This window comes from Sphaeramia orbicularis, chromosome 3 (genome assembly GCF_902148855.1).
Source record: "Sphaeramia orbicularis chromosome 3, fSphaOr1.1, whole genome shotgun sequence".
In the NCBI taxonomy this organism is placed as follows: domain Eukaryota; kingdom Metazoa; phylum Chordata; class Actinopteri; order Kurtiformes; family Apogonidae; genus Sphaeramia; species Sphaeramia orbicularis.
In genome coordinates, this window is record NC_043959.1 from 46,677,437 (window position 1) to 46,698,183 (window position 20,747).

The following is a 20,747-nucleotide window of genomic DNA, read 5'->3' on the forward strand; positions in this document are numbered from 1 at the left end:
GAAAATTTGCTAAAAATCAAGTTTTTAAAAAGTGAGAGACAGAGAAAGTAGCAAAGCCAGACACTGTCAATGTAACAGAAACCGATGCAAAAATATGTGCCGTCTCCATTTCGCTGGAGTTACTCTGTTAAACTAAAATAGAATGAGGAAGAACTCTGCAGCACAAGAAAATGAGCATATTGGTGGTGACAGACGCAGGGTGATGAAATTTCATTGGCTAAACTGACACAACACAATACAAAACAATTTCACACAGAGAGGACCTGCTCGTGTGACATTTGCAACAGGATCAGCGAACAGACCTTGGCAAATGTTTGTTCTTCCCCTCTGTGACAAGGTTTTAGAAAATCTCACAGAGGACATTCTACCTCAGACAGGGGCAGATATTTCAGGACATGCAACAATCAACCTCCCCCCTCTGTCTATAGTTTATTTGTAACCTATGTACTGTCTAAGGTAATCTAGCATAATGACTGAAGACTGTGATGTGTATGTAATATGACATATGTAGCATATACGCTTTTTGTAAGTAAAGATGAATGGCAGTTTTTGATGTGGTATACCACCTGAGGGATCAGAGATCAGAGTGTTCAGCTTAGACACGCTTGTCCTTTACGCTCTGAAATACATTCAGATTCCTTGAATCTTTTGTTTTTGTTGTGCAACACAGAGGCTGAGGTATCCAAGGTCCTTCCCTTCTTTCAGTGAGGGTTTCTTTCTTAAAATATTTTTTAATAATTGTTTTGCGATTTTTTTGATGAACTGAAGATTTTCAGATAATCTCTGTTCCTAATGGGCTAGATCATTCCTGGATGCTCTATTGCACCAAATCATGTTTACAATCATTTGGTCATATCACAGTGTTATGAACTTAATTTAATTCATTTTTTGCCAAATTGGCCTGCTTTCCAGCTTTTCTTGAATGTGCTGGAGTCCAAAGGGATGTATATTTATGAATGAAACTAAGCTGATTAGATAAAATATTACATGCTGTGTTCTTACGGTCTACAGTAAAACACAAATTCTGATACAGCTGCCTTCTCTATAATTTTCCATACTGTTCCTACTGTTTCTTATTTGGGGCTGTATTTATAATGTATGAAAATACTAAAATTAACATTGATTCCATAAAAGCATTTCAGTCACCATGTGAATGTACTTTCTCAATGCTGCTACCCCATACAAAACTAATACACTTAAGAGTCCATTGGTTTTCCACATCACAACTGGGATAATACCAAAAAAAGATTCAGTGGCATGCTGCGCCCGGGAAATGGACTGAAAATAACATGAGGTTTGCAGAACAAATACTGCTCTGTAGCTAGTCTGGCAGTCTAGAGAGAAAACGGAGATGAAACTCAGGATTGCCCCTATGAGAGTAAATCAATCATTTATTTGTTTTCATTTGACTGTACCTCCGATCTTGGCATTGTAAGCCACCCCGACTCCACAGATATCATTGTTGGCTACAGCTGCCACTTCTCCTGCACATCGTGTTCCATGTCTGTGGAGGAAGGAGGAGAAGAAAGTTAGAACAATGTTTTATTTTTCTTTTAAGTATCACTCAACTAATGATACAGCTTTTTTTACTGTATATAAACCCACAGGTAGTGTCCTTATGTCCTAAGGATTTGTAAAAGAATGTAGCTTCTGTGGTACCAAGGTCAGGCTGCAGACAGAGGCAAAACAAACTCATGGAGACAAGTTCTTGGCTTTGATTCCTTTAAACAAATCTCAATTCCCATTTGTCCAAAAGAAAGCAGCCAGCCAATGACTGGAGATGGCTGCTGCTGTACATCACCAGGATCCTGCAAGCATTACTAACCTTGAAGTGCTTCAATAAGTCAAGGCAAAGGGCAGCATGACAACATCCCACCATCAACCCAAGGGGGAAACTGAATTAGTTTTACCATTTTCATAAAAGGTCTTTTCATTAGGCCTCACAAGTAAGTTCTAGCTGTAGGCATTTCATGAGGCAGGTACAGAGGGGATGATCATCTCATTCAAGTCAGGTGCATTCCCATGGTCTGCCAGATGGATATGCACTCTTAATACCCTTCAAAGCATGGCTGCAATCCCCACTGGACTGCAGCCATTCCCAGACAGGAATGCTGGAGCCTGTGCAGCTGGATGAGGAAACAACAGAAACAGTGGACAATCTGAAGGAACTATCTACACAGTGAGGCACTTTGGGTAAGCAGCCAAAAACATGACAAATAAGATATCATACATGCAGTGAACATCCTCCACTGACAAACCCGACCATCTGGTGTCACGATGTGAACATGTGTGGTACAAAATCCTACGTAATTCTTATAAATAGCTAAAACTGCAATCATTTTCTAATTTAGCCTCAATTGAGTAGAAAAGACATGGTGTTCAATGAAATGCATTTTAAATTAATTTTATAGTCCCAAATCCACACCACAATGAGGTCACAGGTTTTTACTAGACCAGTAATCTAAAAAAAACCTTTCATTAAAGAAGCAGGTACAAGGACAGGAAGCCACAGTTTTACAATTTATCGACCACCCCCTCCAGACCTCTAGGGAGAGTGTAGGACAAGAACGCGGAAATTAATGTCATTTTTACGGTCAGCTTTGGCACAAAGCCTTTAGGTGTCATAAGATGTCAGTGAATTCCACTGCTTTGGGTCAAAAAACATATTTATAGACAGAAAAGTAAACACAAACACTTATAGAGGTTTTGTTTGGAAGATTTTCTGAGGAATTTTATCTCAACATTCCTATAAGTGTTTGTTGACTTTGGAGTCTAATGTCCTACAGGATCCGTGTTTGTGATGCGGCTGTTGATAACAGGGAGCTCAGGTGTCTGATGGGATGCTGGGCATGCTGAGGCAAACACCTCAAGTGTTCAACTGATCCTCTTCCAAATCTTCCTTTGACACATTCATTACAGTCACTTGCGTGGTAGACTGACTCATGGAATACAAATGCCTTTACAGAGGTGAAACACTCTGTTGCTGAGGCTAATTATGCAAGATCTACTTACATAATCAGGTTTTTGGGAGTGATTTTCCAGTGAGTGATAAAATGCATAAGAACATATCCGGTTGCTGCTTCCACTCACTTTCCAGGTCAATAAGAATGTGAAGAAAAGTGCCTCACTGGGTCAAATGTATTTGTGAATTTTGCTTGTGAAAGCAGCTTACTCTGTGCTTTTTATACACCATGACTTAGAGGAGTCCCCTGTATGAAGCTATTTTAATTCAATTATTGATTTGCAGGTTGTGACCGAAACTGCTCGGCATGTGTCTAGTTTAACAAATGACACTTAAGTTCAAGATACTTGATACTGTGATATTTTCAGTCACACAGATGAGATTATCCTAGTTTCTATGGAAAAATGATAGCCAAGGTCAAGACTGTAAAGGCACTATGTTTATAACTGCTGCTAATTTAATTAAGAACTATTGATTTCAAAGGCAGACCTTAATAACATAACGTGATGTCCAATGCTGCTGAGGCAGCTTTCAAGGATGGATAAAGAAGAAACAAATGTCAATATGTATTCATTAAACCGGGAAGTGACATTAAAATCATAGATAAATATTTACAATGTTCACATCTTGATTTCAGTCCAGCCATTACACAGTGATGAATGAATTAGAGAAAGGTTGACGTATCTTCTGGGAACACTTAATTTCCTGCACGAAATTAAATAAAACAAAATGTAATAAATGCACTTAAATGAAATAAAATACTCAACCTGCAGTTACTTATACAATCCTAGTCCATTAGTGCTTTATTAAACTTTCTAATTCAGAATATATCAAATTGTATGCAGCACATGACTTGGATTTTACTGTTTCACCACCAAATGATGTATAATTTCTCAAATCTGGATCAGACACAATTATTGGCCTGAAGGATCTACTATTATCTGACAATGAGGCCAAGATATGACTGAAGGAATGAATGGCGGTGGTGTGCCTGTCCTCATTTTATTTCTATGTGTGCATTTCTATTGGCCTGTTTTCTGATGCATGACATCACATGAAACTTAATCTTTATCCCACCTCAAGGCAGAAGGCTTAGATAGGAAGTTAAAGAGGTGACAGCACAGTGCCAGAGATCATGACATGAACTGCTCCAGTGAAATCTCCCCCAGACATTGTCTGCAGGAACAAAGACCTGTCTGTCACCACAAGTACAGCATTGTTCAATCAGTTGTTAACAAGTCTCACACAGAATAATTATTAGAGCTGTAATATCTGCCTGACACACTGGAAGCCTCCTAGACTTCAATCAGACTCTGGATAACAGAGGCATTAATGCTACACAAAAGCTCCTTCTTTATAAAAAAAAAAAAAAAAAAAAAAAAAAAAAAAATCATTTGTGAAGATGAACATTTAACTCTCAGATACAAGCATAATTAGTTGAAGCTGCTGGACATTAAGCAGAGTAAGTAGTTTTAGTAGCTTGTTTTTGTCACTATAGTATATTTTGCATCTCTTATCTAGTTTTATGTAAAACTGTTTCAGAGATATTTGCTACAAAGGATTTCTATGCAAATGTAATGGATAGTTGTCACAGATTCACATCTTTCTTAATTAATAGAACTGTCTTCATGTACATACTCATGTCTAGACATGATACACTTGAGTATGATGAATGGCCCATCAGTCAAACCAAAACAAAATGTAGTGAAGCAACAGTCAATTACTGCAATACCTCCCAAATTACCAACATTACACAAACTGTCAGTTTAAAGACTGGGTATGATATTCCTCTTAAAGCATCTGCTTTCACCACAAATTGCTCATGAGAGCAATTACTGAATGGTAGATCATATATTTTACTACATTTGTAAAATCTGCTGCCTTAATGCAGCACAGAGAGTCAGTTTTTGTTAAGAGGAAAAAGAAGTAGTCAAAAACACCTTTTGTATCCAATACACTGTGCAACAGCCTAGGATTCCTGCAACATATGTAGTGGTGATAATGGAAGATCATGGTGAACAAAGAGCAATTTCAGTAAGGTCTTGTTCCGATTACAGCAAGAACAAGCCCCATGGCAGATTATAGGCACCGAAACTAACTCAGGTTACAGCAGCTACAGTTGGCTGCAGGCCCGAGGCCAGCAGCATGTTCAGTATTCATCCCCACAGTTGGGAGAACCATTATCACTGTGCAAATCTAAACTGCCTCTTTCAGGAGACTTACTAAACAGATATGCTATTGTCACACAGATATATCCAAAAAAGGCCTGTGAACACCATGCCAAGATGGGAAAGTATTTAACCTACCTTTCACTGGCACAAAAACATTTTTGTCTTGGATCAAGAACTGGTTATAAAGCTGAAACTGATCAAAAAACAACAAAATTCTTCCAAACTGGTACATGTTTTAAATTTGGCTCTTGCAGTCTGTGATTCATAAATTAATGGTGTTTTACCAGATTACCACCAACAACAACAAAAAAAAAAAGATAGAAAATGCCAGATTGTCCAATTAAGCTGCCTACAGTAAAGTTCAACAACTTTTGGAAAATTACCAACACATTAAACACTACTGACTGTCTCACTTACAAACATGAATCTAATTTATTCTGTCCGAGGTACCAAAGCAGTAATATACTACAGTAACACAAAAAATTGTGATTTGAAAGAATATTTTCTGTAATTGCAATGGCACACTGTGGAACATATACTCTCTCTGATTTACCAAGCCCCAGTGTTCACCTAAGTAACATTTCTAATTCCATTTGTTTTTTGTTATCTTAATTACAACAACAAAAACAAAAAAGAAAAAAAAACAAAAAACACTGAGGCTCTCGAGGCCATGGGTAATACCGTATGCTAATCATTAGTCTCTGGGCTGCACTGAACCTTTAAGGTAAATCTTAGCAACTGTTTTACTCTTCTTGTTCTTAAGTTTGCTAATGCCTCTGTCAGTTTACTAATGAGCTCGCCTAAAGGACGAAAAGGCTTCGCAATGTTTATACAGCACAGCAAAAAGAAGAATATGATGAAAATGTCTGGAGAGATTAATGTGAGGTCTGGTAAAAATTAATCAGTTTGCTGTTTGCTGGACTGTTAAATAGGCCCTTTCATCTATCATTTTGCATTAGATATTTCTGAATGCACATATGGTTTGTTTCTTCACCATATATCATCATCATCATCATCAAATATTCTGTATGTTCATCATATATGGCGAACAGTGATTTTGTAGTGTTAGACAGTCTCAGATTATAAACCAGTAGAAGAAGAGTTAAATGATTCTGACTCCATACCAATTCATTTGGGTTTAGTCAGAAAATGCAAATGATGGATTTGGAAACCATCCTGATAGGAGTCAGAGAAAAACCCTGGAAAGAGAAACATCTACTGTAGATCACATGGTGCCTTAGATAAACATGTGGGTGAATGGTCACATTGCTCCAGAACCATCCTCACTACTGCCTGTATGCTGGGAAAGAAAGACATCTTTATGGAGGTGAACAGAGTTTGGCTTTCTGGAGGGAACAGACACTTACAGTCTTGCACAACCTTACGCAGTTTCATGCCCGCCTACAGGTTGTTTACTCTTGCATCTGCACCGACCCACTGTAAACTGAGGGAAACACACACTAATATGCTCTCTTGCAATTGGCGGTGCCATGGGGAAGACACGGAGAGCTGGGCGGCAGGAGATAAGGGCTGAGGTGAGTGAGAGTTGGAGCGAGGTGCAGCCAAAATGAGAAAACATCAATAGCAAGTGTCTATGCTGGGCGCTGTGCCATGATGAGATGCTAGAAGGGCTTAAGCGTGCCTTGGCGTAGACTATGGATTGGTAAAGATGCATCACAGGGATGTTTTCCCACATTCTTCCACAAAACATTTCCCCATTTAGGGTTTAGTTAGTGGTTAAAACTGTCTCAGGCGCTGGAACAGAAAGAATACTGAGAAGAGCTATTGTAATTAAGAAAATGCCAGCACATTGTTTGTACTGTGTCACGGTTCACCAAAAGTTTATGTGTGTAGACATCTACTAGTGTAAAAACAAGTGTGTACCTTTAAGTATCAGACCCTTTAAGTATCAGACCCCTGATGATGCATTGTGTAGAAATTCTTTGCATGGTAGATAATTGCAGATATTAGATGTACTAGATAATAGATATTTAGCTTTGATGATGGGACACACTGGCTGTGTCCACATAATGCTTATGTAACATCATAATAAATATATCATTGATTTTCACAACAATCTTGTATTGCCGAATGAATGATTTACCAGACCACGACCTCAAGTATTATCCACACTACTAACACTACCCCCACAGGCTTGTACTGTAGGCACTAGGCATGATGGGTAATCAATATCATCCTGAAGCAGCCATCACTCTTGTAACAGGGTCAATCAGGACTCATCAGACCACATGACCTTTTTCCATTGTAACACAATCCAAAGTATATTCTCTGGTAAACTGATGGTTGTTTAAGAAATGAGAAGCTACTCTCTACATCAGTTAGTAAAAGAACCAAATGAAACCTATTAATCACTGCAGTAATTATCAAATGGACCAATCTGAACTATTTGCTCAGTTAAATCCTGGTGGCGACTGTTGACCAGGCCGTGTATTTTGCCAGTATGGTGATATACAATACTATATCTCGAAACTGTACTGACAAACTCCAAAGAATTATTGTAGAAAGGTTTAATAAAGTCTTCGTGTCGCACTTTTAATGGTGCAGATGATCCATATCTCTGTGATAAGTAACACCTGGTGCTTGTTTAAAGTTTAGTATTTAAAATGTGTCTCACTGATTTCTGCAACACATCTATATGTCTTACATAAAACATAGCATGGTGGATAGGCATGGGTGATATGGGCAAAAAAAAAAACCCAAAAAAATCTCTCGATTATTATTATTTTTATTTTCCAATAACTATAATCTGACAATATCCTTTAAAATAAGATTTTCTTTTTTTTTTTTTTTTTTCTATTTACAAAAAATGCTGTAAAACTCTACTTGCTTACCAGAACATCTACGGATATACAGTGTTTCAGAGCAACAACTCTTTTATTTTTCAAGTGCTTCATACATTTTCTGCAAAACATGCACACAAACATATTACGGCCTTCTGCAAAACTTTGCCTAACAATATTCTTTGGCCACATTTAACAATGACCAACTTCAAGTTATGTCCAGACTGTACATAAATCACAGGTAAATATGACAAATCAGGTTTGCTCAGTATTATCTTAGTTAAGCTTTTGCACAAAAATAAATTTAAAAAAATTATAAACAATTATTATTAAATTAAGATGACATCAAAATGTAAACCTAATGAAATATTTTAAATCAAATAGACAAACAATACCAAGTATTGTCATTACAGCACATACTGGTATACAAATTTGGCTAGAACTTTGCATAAAGAAATGTAGGCCAATGGTTCACAAGTACAGGTTATTTACTTCAAGTTATGAGTCAAAAACACCAGTCTTTCCACAGCATCAGGCCTGAGTGAAGCCCTCTGGCAGGTGCTGAACTAGAGCCCGACCGATATGGGATTTTTGGGGCTGGGGCCAACATTGGGGGCTAAAAAAAAAGCCAATATCTGAAACTGCGCGTTTCCTGTGGAGCCGGCCTTTCACCATTCAAAGGGAATGGTTCTGTATACGTTGCTCTGGGATACCCATGATTTGAGTTCAAAAACTTTACAACCGGTCCTTTTTTTTCCAGAAAAGTTGCTTCTTTGTTTTTGGACGAAGGAAAGCAATTCACATGATTCGCAAGAGCGCCAACTACAGTATAACAGTGAAAACATGGACCGACAGAAAATCTCGTCAATGGCGGGGAAAGAGGTAACATCTGAACGAGTCGCCATGAGACTGAATCCTGTCCGCTGATTGGCTTCTCAGACATGCATTCAGCGAATGAGGACTTTCATGCACCTCTCCTCTACTGTCTATGCACCGTCCCTTTGTTTTCTTTTTGAGACAGTATGAATACTCCATAATGTAAAATTGCACATAGTCAAAGCAACATTACCTATACTATTGTGGGCGATATATATCACTCACCTCTATGGTGGATACATTGCCCAGCCTTACTCTGACTGTATGATCCAAGAGGATAAGCTCCATACCTCATTTGGGGGGATTTGACCCCACTCATGCCCAACTACAATCTGCCCTGTATATGATCAGTAATCAGAGAGAGCCTCAAGATTTAGAGGCAAGCTCTGAGACCAGTGGTCCATAAACAGCAGATTACAGCAAATCAAAAATTTAAGTCAGAGGGGAGGCAGACGATGGGAATGAAAGCGGATGATCAGAGGCCCCTGGAGCCAAGAGATTTGCCCTTTTTCATTAATGCTGATGAACTTAATTCAATCAATTCTCTGCAAGACACCACTGTGGTGGTAAACAACTCCTAATGCCATCTGCAGAGGCAAGTGCAATAAAGCAGTTTTCCTCACACACTACCTTCATCTCTGCGTAGATTTACTCTAATTACTCAGGCTATAGAAATGCCCTGGTAACACCTGTGTGATTTAAGAGGCCAAAACAAATCTACAAACCTGACGCTGATGGCAGGATTCATATTAGGAGGGTAAAAAGCATTACACGGCAGAAAATTAAAGTCCTTTCAACAAAACAAATCCCATAGGCCAAGGCCTTTAATTGGAGTTGTTCAGATAAATGGCAAATTTAGCCTCAACAGTGTTCAAGAAACAGCCAAAGGCCTTATTTACATGTCAGCTTTCAGACAGTGAGGGGGACAAGTTAATGAACAGGTGCAATTTTATCCTAACGTACCCCCCACACAGTTGGCAAATAGAGAAGTAAGTAGGTGGTTCCACAGCAGACTAAAAGACAGAGAGAGCAGTTAAAACTGAACTGATATCAGGGTAGATTTCTACCTGTTGTCATTAAGCTGCGTGTATCTGGGCTGAGGATCTGAATCACCATCGTTTACGTCGTAGCTTGCATCCGGATCCTTGGAAAAAGACAAATAAGCTTTTTTTAGTTTAGCACATTTAATTATTCAGTAGTTGTTACAAATCTGTCACCACAGTAATTACTCTTAAACTAATCTGCTAAAATGAAGCACCATCACAATCAATTTGTTTCAAAATCGAATTCCTTAATTCCTTTCTTATCTTCACACAATGTTTAATTCTCAGTATAGCAGCTTCACAAAAACAAATATATGTATTATACTCACGTAGTTCTGGCTAAGGTCAGGATGATTCTTCTCTATTCCATCATCCAGGATGGACACCACCACACCTTTACCTGTGTATCCCAACTGCCACGCACCTTTGGCATTCAAGTCACGGTGGTTGCTGTTATACTGAGGAGAACGCAAATGACAAGCAGAATTTAATTATCTGAAAGACACCCCCAAGTACTGGCAAAAATGTGATTTTAACTAAACCTAGAATGGTAAAAAAAAAAAAAAAAAAAGATACAAAATTCAGACTGGTAGATGAAGACTTTTGACTGGAGGACCCATAAAAGCACTGCTTAACAATTTTCCTCATTTCTATTTGGAGAAAAAGTAAGTATCAAAATAAAAGGAAAGTAAAAAGGAAGTGTTTCATAAATCTGTATTTATGCTCAAGGCCGTTTGCATAAATGTCATTTATTATCAACACTGAGCAAATCAAAGCAGCAGTGAACTGGATGAAGGCACACACTCATTCTGTGTGCTTCTGATATGGTTCTGACATTCAAGTTGACCTTTGGTCAAAAGTCATGACTACCTCTCATCTGGTTCAAAGCTCTTATTTTTAAAGTGCACCACTGGTTAAATATAATGCACCATGAACTGCATTTTCATCTTAAATTTCAGGCCCTTGTAAGTTTAGTCAAAAAGACATGGTGAGGTTTGTTCCTCAACCTTGCAACGTCATTGGCACTTAAATCATCAAGAGGAAAATCAATTAAAGTAGCAAGTTGTGATCTGCAATGCTGATTTGGACTGAGGAAGGCTTTTGTGACTGACATGCTGAGTGAATGCATGAACAAGGTTTCATTTTGAAAACTGCTCTTAAGCCCCTTTTTCTTCTTTCATTCATGTCAGCTTTCCCTCGGCACACACACATCTTGATTATGAGAGCCATATTCACAGTTTAAGACCTCTGCTCTGAGGCTTTTCTGTGATTTGTCTGAGGGGGGAAATCTGTCTCATCTTTTAGATAACATATACATACATGTATAAATATATAATAAATATTCACTATAACAACAGATGCTGATCATTAGCATCCGTCCATCAGGAACAGTCTGCCAACAGACCTGCCCACTCTCCCCTCTGGACACCAAGTTCAATTTTAATGAGACACAGACTTATTTAGGGGCAGAGAGGAGAGAGGCTGCATATGATGAACACAGTAATGTAACCTGTGTTTTACACTACACACCATATGCTACAATTATTTTCAATGCACAAATTAAGCCTAGATGTGCTTTAACAAAGACAAACACCCCCATATATGTACATATATATCATACCAGTACAGTATTATTTAAAACTGCATGATTTTTTTCTAACTTCAGATTGGATTGGCAAACCAGCCACCAAAGACTATTTTTCTTCTTCTTTGGCAATGCTAGGGGTAAAGCACTGGGGACGTCCGTAAGGCAGACAGTTAGCTGGTGTGTTGCTCCTACGATTAGGTCCAAGGGGAAATCTTTTAACTATTAAGGTTTTGGATGGGATGCACTGTTGGGGTGGTGGTGTCCCAGAGGCATGTAAAGTAATGACGTAACAGAGCTCTTCAAAATGTTTCTGGACATCATAGTTTGTGAAACAGTGCCAATCCAGTCAGTAACTAGCTTGTTGACCACATTTTTTTCCTCATTCATATGCACAGTTGTCAGTTTGCTCCATTTATGTAGAAATACAGTATTATTGACAGTTTACAAATATATAAAAATAATTAATATGCCTCTTGTTCAAATTGTTGTGCAAAGGAATGCAGCATTCATAAAGGTTTTACACTAGTGTTTTAATATATCAGTTTATTTTAGATGTTAGACAAACTGATACGGTCATAAAATATTTGGCTCCAGTAGAACATACTAATTTAGTTACAGTGTTTGTTCTATCACCTACCTTCTATTAATGGATACAACCTGTCAGTATACTTTTATCTGCTCATTTGCCTTTCAAGTTGCCACAAACTTCTTCAACACACCAGGGAAACAAGGCTGCCTCTTTTAAGCAGGCATTTTAAACAACTGGTGATGCAAGTCTGTTTTGCATCACTGTGAATCTTCTTCCGCCTGAAGCATCCTCCCAGTAATTGAAAGAAAAGTATAGCTTAACAGAAAATCTCAGGGCTTGTTACTGCCGCTTTTAACACACTGAGTGTATCAGTGACATTTTTCAAGTCAAATGTAAAAATCAATCAACTCAAAACAAGAGCACTTCAAAATGTATGGCCTCTCTTATTCTCTGCCTCACTTTGTTAGTGTGTTGCTGTCTATGGACTGGAGCATTCAGTTTAAGAAGTCTACAATTCAGAGGACAAAGGCTTTGTGTGTATGTATGCTATTGTTAAAGCATAACCCTTTAGGTGAAGTCACCCAGACAAGACAAACAGCAGCTTTTCTCACAAAGGCCGTGTATTGAATTCATACAGACTTGTCTTTTGACTTGAGGGAAACATCGCAGCCCCAAATTTAATTACCTGTATTGACTTTTGGAGGATAAAAAGCTCAACCCATGTGTTGTGTTGATTTATGTCCCCCAGAAACACACACAAACACCCTTTGGTTTAATGATGTCTCAGTACAGAGGTGCACATACTCACCAGGTACCACTGGTCTCTGAATTTGGGATCTACAGGTTCTGCATAAACATCCCTCTTTTTTCTCCGTTTGGCCACCTGCTGCAATGCCCAAGTCACCTGCATGAGAAACACAAGTACACATAAGGAGATTAGCAATGCAAACAGCATCGTACGCCATGGGAAGAAAATACACCAGCAGCAATGAGAGCTTCTCTCACTATGTGATGTTCAGAGCATGACAATCATCGTAAAAATATTACAATTTTGCAGTATTACATTTTTTTTTATTATCAAGTACAAGAAAGAATGAAAACTGATAGATGATGTGGGTTGAATGGACACTTTAAAACTGACGTTAACGTTTGTAGAGGCTGTAGGTGTTGTCATGGCATTGGTTGCTGTTATTTGGCCTTAAAATATGTATTTTTTCACATTTTGACAATCTCTATAAGAAACACTGAACAAATGTCCTTATTGAAGAGATCAACAACCGTATGAATAGTAGACAGGCCCCAGTTTTCAAGGGCTTCTTTCCAGGAAAAACTGTCATCAGGTTAATATGGTATCATTTCTCTCCCAAGAATCTCAGCAGAATTTCTCTGTTTTTTTGTTTGTTTGTTTTTTCAGCTTAGTGCTGCACAAACAAACTTTCTGCCTGAGTCTTATATTGGTAGGACAACTTGAAAGCTGTACTTCTTACATTTGAACAAACGAAATTAGGAAGAAAAAAGAGCAGGATGCTACAAAGACATCTTTCTGCAAAAATAAACCACACAGTACTTCTTTTTGCACATCATAAATAAAGAAAAAACATCCACGCACAGGTGAGATTCTCCATCTCCTTATGTGAATGTACTACATGGTATAATAAGTGTCCGTTTTTCTATTACGGTATACCTTCAAATGGCATACTGCTGCTACCCTAGAGCTCATTGTCATGTAATAAAACAGTATAAGTAATAATAATGTGCCGGCCATTGGGGTCACCGTGTCAAATGAATTAATGGAGATCCCAAGTCTCAGCGGGATGACAGCAGACAGAGCAAGATTAGAGGCACTGGGGTATTGTGGACTCCTCACTAATGAGAGTGGCTGATGAATTCCAGAGCAGCTTGAGACTAATTAAATTTCTGCATTGGTTTAAAATGGGATGCAGAAAGATCTATTATGCTTACGGTTACACCTGAACTCATATTCGCACTCACATTTACGTGAAGAGGTAACATATTCAGTAACACTCTGCGGCAGCAGGCAGCAAGCTTTAGTAATGTGTGAGTTCCAGCAGAAAGTGTTGACAGAAGCAGGATGCATACAGTAAAAATAAGCTGCCTCTTACTCTCTCTGCACAGCTCTGCCTGCTGTACAGCAAAACGCCTGGGTAGATGAGAACAAAAAATATGTCAAAAGAAAGACAGAAAACTGCCTGCTGCAAGGACGGAGCACCTGATGTGAAGGACAACCAAATCACAGCGCACCTCTCTCCCCGCCTCTGCGGATCACTAGAGACACAGGAGTAAAGAGGAAAGTAGTAATGAAGGTCACATTAGCTGCTACACTGAAGTGATGGTAATACAACACTACCATACTGTAACACTATAATGGAATAATTTCACTTCAAGAAGCAGAGCAGTTTGTGTTGGAGTTCATGTTAAAGTTAATGTCATTCCTTGGCAAGCATCTCTATCCGCTTAAGTGGCGGAGACGGTTCCACTGAAATTCGTACACGGAATCAGAGGTCAGTCTTGTGCAGTACATCATGCAGACTAACTAGGTGACAGCTTTCACACAATGAAAAATCTACACTTTGAGAGTGATAGGCTAGAGGGCCCTGACACACCCGAGCACATGTCAAACAGCTCTCACCGCCAGAGACAGATTGATGAATCGTTTCAAGTCTTCTGTTCAAGTTGCCAAGATTTAAGCCAGCACACACAATTGGACATCATGTATGCTCTGTGCCTCTGTGAGCAGAAATAACTAGGAAGCTGTCTGCATTTTCCGTGCAAAGATGATCGAAAGGGAGGAACAAAACAAAGAAGCCAACCATTTTCACGCTACTGTGAATATGACACATGAAGAAAATGGAAACTGGCATTTTTCACTTTTGTTTCCAAATGAAATCTAAATAAAATCAGCTAGAATGTACCTAACAGCTAAATTCGTGTGTCATTCTTAAATATGTGCATCTTCTACAGATGAAGTCAGAAAATAAGCAGACATTGTGCTCCTAAATCAAATCACTTAAAATATAATTGAAATGCTATTAAATCAGCTTGATGAAATGCTCACTCTTCCCTTCACTGTATCGATAAATATGAAGTGATCAATACTGCCTTTTCAGAGGCAGAAACCCACATATACGGAGCTGCACAAACCAGGTCCTTTTTGACATTATTACTACATCTAATTAGTTTGAGAGAGGGTTGGGGAATTGACAGAAGAGTGAAGAGACAGAGTGGCAGCAGCTGATGTGTCCCTCTCAGTCTGAGTTTGATATTTGCTTTCTGATTAAAGAAAATGGCAGTACTGACTGAAGAGTCTCTCTACAGTCTGAGTGACAAAGACTTAGTTGTATGCACGGCCTGAATTCGACTTCATTACGTTACCCCATGTGATTTGCCATCAGATAGGAACAAGCTAGTTTTTCTTGCATCATAAAGGAGCCTGTGTGATTTCCCCTCTTCCATTTCATCATCTTTTCTCAATTAAATGTGAATTCCTGTATGGGTTTTCACAACACACTGCATGACACATTTCTGTTCACACTTTTCAACCCCCTGAAGAAAAACACTGCCTATTCGCGCAGTGTAGCAACACAGAAAGCTATGTACACTGTACAGTGCGTATTGCACCATATGATGTGTACAGCAGTTTCAAATGCATAACTGAGCCTGTCGAGTTCCACAATACACACAAAATATCACATTAGAAATACTTAATCTCGTACTTTCCCATTTTGACAATGTGAGAGCTTCTATTCACACCTGAATTATGCATAGAGGGATTAGTCTAAGAAGTGTTATACAACACTAACATGTAACACTAAAAGAATATTTACTGATTTACTTTTGAACAATTAAAACATAGTTTCTTGGTTCCTCAAGGATTATCTGGGATGACCGTTAAAACTGGACTTATTTGGTGACAGTAAGAGTAACTGCAGCAGCAACTGTGTCAGTGAAAATGTTTCTTGCTTTTTTAGGTCAATAAATCAATATTAAAGATGCACTGTTTCCTCTTAATGATGAGATCCTTTTGTTCCACTCCTTTTACAGAGGTCAGAACACAGGGTCAGGCATTAACACATTCCTCCATATCATATATTAATATGTCTGCTCATTTCTAGCACACATATAGTATATTTCTATGAAAGTTGCAGATTAGCTTCAGTACAGTACTTACAGTTTCTGCTCCTTTCACAGACACATCAGTGACACCAATTATTTCCCAGTAATTTGTGCAGCCAGTCATCTTAATGTCATCCGCCGTTTTTGGAAATGTCCATCAAAGACTTGCAAAGACATGATTTTCCACTAATTAATGCATTAGAGAAGACTGCTTTAGCCTTCATCATAAGGACATGATAGCACACATTAACCGGTCCAGTGTGTCTGAGATATTTAAATGAAAAAAATATGTAATAGTGTATTTATTTATTTCTTACGGGCACTAAAGTTACCAATAATACACCGTGGTAAAATTAATATGGTGATGCCGATTATACTTTTAACATTAAACTATACTTGAAAACAAAGTCCTTATTTCCTACAAAATGTTTTCTACGCTCTTCATATTCACAGTGAACAAGAAACAATATGTCATATTTCTAGTGCCAAATTCAGACTGCATACTGAGTTGGTTTCCTTCTTTTGGCAGTGTGTCAGAACAAACGTTTCCAGTTTCTTTTTTGCAATTTTTATGCAAAGAGTCTTTAATAGCCTGAGACAGAAAACAGAGCCCAGAAGCTGACAAACAGCTTTTTCATTATAAATGAGCTTTGAAAGTGTTAAACTGTGTCTATCTCCTGTGTCCAGACCAATGTAATGTATAACTATTCCTAACAAACGCACAGTACACTTAATGCTTAGGTGGGGAGTCCTATCTGTGCAGCAAACAGGTGGGCTACATTTACCCACCCACTGCTTTGCTCCAACCCTCATTAAACAAACATAGCTCCCTCCTACTGAGGTCAAAAGGAAGCCTCAACCAAAACACCGTGACCACAAAGAAACATGTAATCATAGCACAGATCATTATCCAGGTCCTTTACAGTGTATTTATAGCAAAGACGTCTTATGTTACAGCTGCTGCACCTCTTGCTGTACTAATAAAAATAGTGATACCTACCACAGTCAAAGAAATGCTGTATAATATTTGCCCAAAAGGTAGCAGGGTTCAGCATCTCTATAGTCACTTTTGTCTCTGTTGGCTGCTCTGCTGTGTGTCTGATCACTTTTTATTTCGCAACCAAGAAAACAAAAACTGAAGCAGCGTGAACAATGCGCAACAACAAAGACACAAGAAAATAAAGCATTAGAAGGCATGGCAGAAGCAGATAGACCTCAGTTTTGAGTCTTCAATAGACCCTATTAACAGGGCTCCGTTCACCAGTCTATGTGATCTGGCGCTGTTCCAGCTTCTTTTGTCAGTAATTACAAACTCTTCAAACAGAGTCTACTGGGTCTTTTGTTCATCTCAAAGCAGTTTAAGATGTGTAGGTACATGCTAGAGGACTAAAACTTGATATTGGGTTTGCAGTGTTTTTACAAACACTGTAGGAATCAAAAATGCAATGATCTTCTGGTTTACAGAAGGATTGATCACACCATTGATTTCAGCACATTTGCAGTAATCTAATCATATTTAACCAGAAGAACGTAAACATAAAATCTGAAGGCATTGATAGAAATTGTACAATACTGCAACATTTGCAAAGGCAAGCAAATTTCAAATAGATTAACTTAAGTTACTGGACTTGACCTAATCGCTCCTCAACAGACAGGAGGACCTGAAACTGTAACTCTCCCCTTTCTCCGAGGTGCTGTGGGAAAAAAGGAATTCAACAACAGGAAATGGAGCTGCCGTGGTAAAAAGGAAATCCCAAAAGAGGGAGGGGGGCATTTCAAGCACGAACACTAAACAAACACGTCAGACACTTCCCTGTTCCTGATGTGCACCTGTGCTGTCACCACACAGTTCAACCAATCTTATCAATACAGCAGATTGGGTTAGAAGGTTTTCCCGTGGTGCTTGTAAACACTTGTATGTGGATGCTTTTAAATTGCTTTTTTACATATTAGCTGAGCTGTGGGAAGTTTGAAAAATGGGACATAGCATGTAAATATAATTTCCAAGAGATGACACAATTTCACCATAGCACAGCGGGGTCCCTCATTAGGATAAGAGCTCAGAATATACAGGGTGGGGAAGCAAAATTTACAATGAATATTTAGTTGTTTTTTCTCAGCAGGCACTAAGTCAATTGTTTTGAAACCAAACATATATTGATGTCATAATCATACCTAACACTATTATCCATACCTTTTCAGAAACTTTTGCCCATATGAGTAATCAGGAAAGCAAACGTCAAAGAGTGTGTGATTTGCTGAATGCACTCGTCACACCAAAGGAGATTTCAAAAATAGTTGGAGTGTCCATAAAGACCGTTTATAATGTAAAGAAGAGAATGACTATGAGCAAAACTATTTCGAGAAAGTCTGGAAGTGGAGGAAGCAACAAAAAATGTACCAAAGCTTTTATTAAAGCTCTCAAATCCAAAATCCTAAAGGATCCAACCAAATCCATGAGAAAAATGGCAATTGAACTTGAGGTAGACAACAAGACCGTTAGAAATGCAGTAAAATATGATTTGAAGTTAAAATCTTACACAAGAAAACCAAAACACTTGTTGACAACAGCAACAAATCCAACTTTAGCAATTTTTGGGAATCATGTTTATGGCCGCCTTCTAGCCCAGATCTAAACCCTCTGGATTCTGCTATTTGGGGTGTTTTAGAACATGCTACCAATAGAACATCACACAGCAATGTCGACTTTCTTAAAGATACTATTAAAGAAGAATGGGAGAAGTTGTCACCCGAATATTTGAGGAACACTTGCGCAAGTTTCAGGAAGCGTGTGAAGGCAGTTATTGAGAAAGAAGGAGGACACATAGAATAAAAACATTTTCTATTATGTAAATTTTCTTGTGGCAAATAAATTCTCATGACTTTCAATAAACCAATTGGTCATACACTGTCTTTCAATCCCTGCCTCAAAATATTGTAAATTTTACTTCCCCACCCTGTAGAGGGGACAGAGGACCCAAGGGCAGTCACAACAGAGTACAAACTGCCTGAGCAGATGTTGGATCAGTACTGGAACCAGCCGATGCGTTGTTACATTGAGCGCCATTAGCTACATAAAGCCAAGTCCACCTCAGATGCATTGCTCCTTGTAGTATGGTGTGCTGTGGGTATGCCAGCTACCCAACAGCTTGTGGCACTGTTAAAACACTGAGATACAGTGATGTGTTATTGTGTTTTTATATAGAACAGTGCTTTTTTTTTGTTTTTTTTTAATCTATATATTATAATGTACTGTAGTGCTGTAGAAAAGCCCAATCAGGGACAGGAGTTGAAAATTAGCACTAGCTAGAAACTCTATATCCATCAAATCAGCTGCAAGCCTGTAACTACGTTTGACTGCATTGTCTCTGTCAAATAAATAAATAAATAAATAATGCATGGTGTTATCAGTCAGTGAACCATGGCACAGAGCAAACAAATCAAGTGTAGTGAGTTCCAATTAATGATTTCAGCACCAACAGCAAGAGATTAAAGCAAAGCTGGGTTGAGGTTTTAAAAAGGTGGCTGCTTTGTTTCTGCTTCAGTAACCAGTACACCAAACTGAATCCTGCTATCCAAAGTACACTTGCTACAACACATCTTCATTGGTTGGGAATAAAGAGATCCTGTCTGTGTTGGTCAAAAACCATCTGCTGTGACAACAGGCCTACACAGAGGTTTACACAACATTAAAGTACATTACATTAAATCACTTAAGTTCAAAGTATCAAGTGCAAGCACTAAATTTATTTCAAGAGATAAGAGATGATCTAGTGACAAGCAGTATGCCTTCACTATAATAAAGGGGTTGAAACCATCATACTGCTACTATTTTGGCAGATACTGAAATATGTCTGACTGTTTTGGAGGGAGTTGTAATTTTAGCATCTCGTTTTCGCTCTTCACTTTTCCTGGCATCTATACAGTCTAAACAAGTATTTTCCCCTCATATCTAGAGAATATATTTCTAGGTCACGTCATCTCTGTTGAACCACAATAGTTTATTTTTAATGATGTGTTGTGAAAAATTTTGTTTATCCAAACATTGCAATTACTGCTGCTTTTGTAATATGGTGATAAATTGTTCAGCTCGACTATAAAACAATTTGCTATTTAGAAATGCAGATTAATAAGCCTGTGTCAGCAGAGAAATGTGTTACAAAGTTTATCTTGCACACGATGATTTTTAAGACACAACACGTTTAGAACTATAACCTAGCCGGACTGATTTTTATATTCAATAATGGTCAAGGTTGGAAGGTATACCATTCCAACTATCTGTGAAATAACCTATTTCGACTTTTCAAATAGAAGGTTCTGTAAAACATACTCATACATCCTCTTTTCTCAGCTTCACACTACATCCTCACAGCTATGAATATTAATTTTTTCCCTTTGTCCTTCCCAATGGGAGTAAGACACAGACTCATTTTCAAACTTCCTAAAACTCCCTTGCAAAATAGGTAAAAAAAAAAAAAAAGAAAGAAAGAAAAGAAAAGAAAAAAAGACAGAAATATGAAATTTCAATTTATATCAGTTGAGAAGGAAATAGCTTTTAAGGTCCACAGAGGAGGTTATGTTTTAAAGGAGCATCCACTGGGACAAACCGGCCGACCTTCAACATTCAGCTACCGAGGAAACAG

General features: G+C 38.3%; 1 protein-coding gene across 3 annotated transcripts in view; it reads right to left on the bottom strand.

The window, feature by feature from the left end:
- Window positions 1–20,747, bottom strand: part of furina (furin (paired basic amino acid cleaving enzyme) a) — a 103,603-nt gene that overhangs the window by 23,328 nt on the left and 59,528 nt on the right. For all 3 annotated transcript variants that reach the window (XM_030161848.1, XM_030161859.1, XM_030161870.1), the window contains exons 4-7: window positions 12,779–12,874; window positions 10,183–10,311; window positions 9,878–9,954; window positions 1,416–1,504 (exon numbers count right to left, since the gene is read on the bottom strand). In XM_030161848.1, the coding sequence (XP_030017708.1) occupies window positions 1,416–1,504; window positions 9,878–9,954; window positions 10,183–10,311; window positions 12,779–12,874 (391 nt within the window). The remainder of the gene's footprint in view (window positions 1–1,415; window positions 1,505–9,877; window positions 9,955–10,182; window positions 10,312–12,778; window positions 12,875–20,747) is intronic.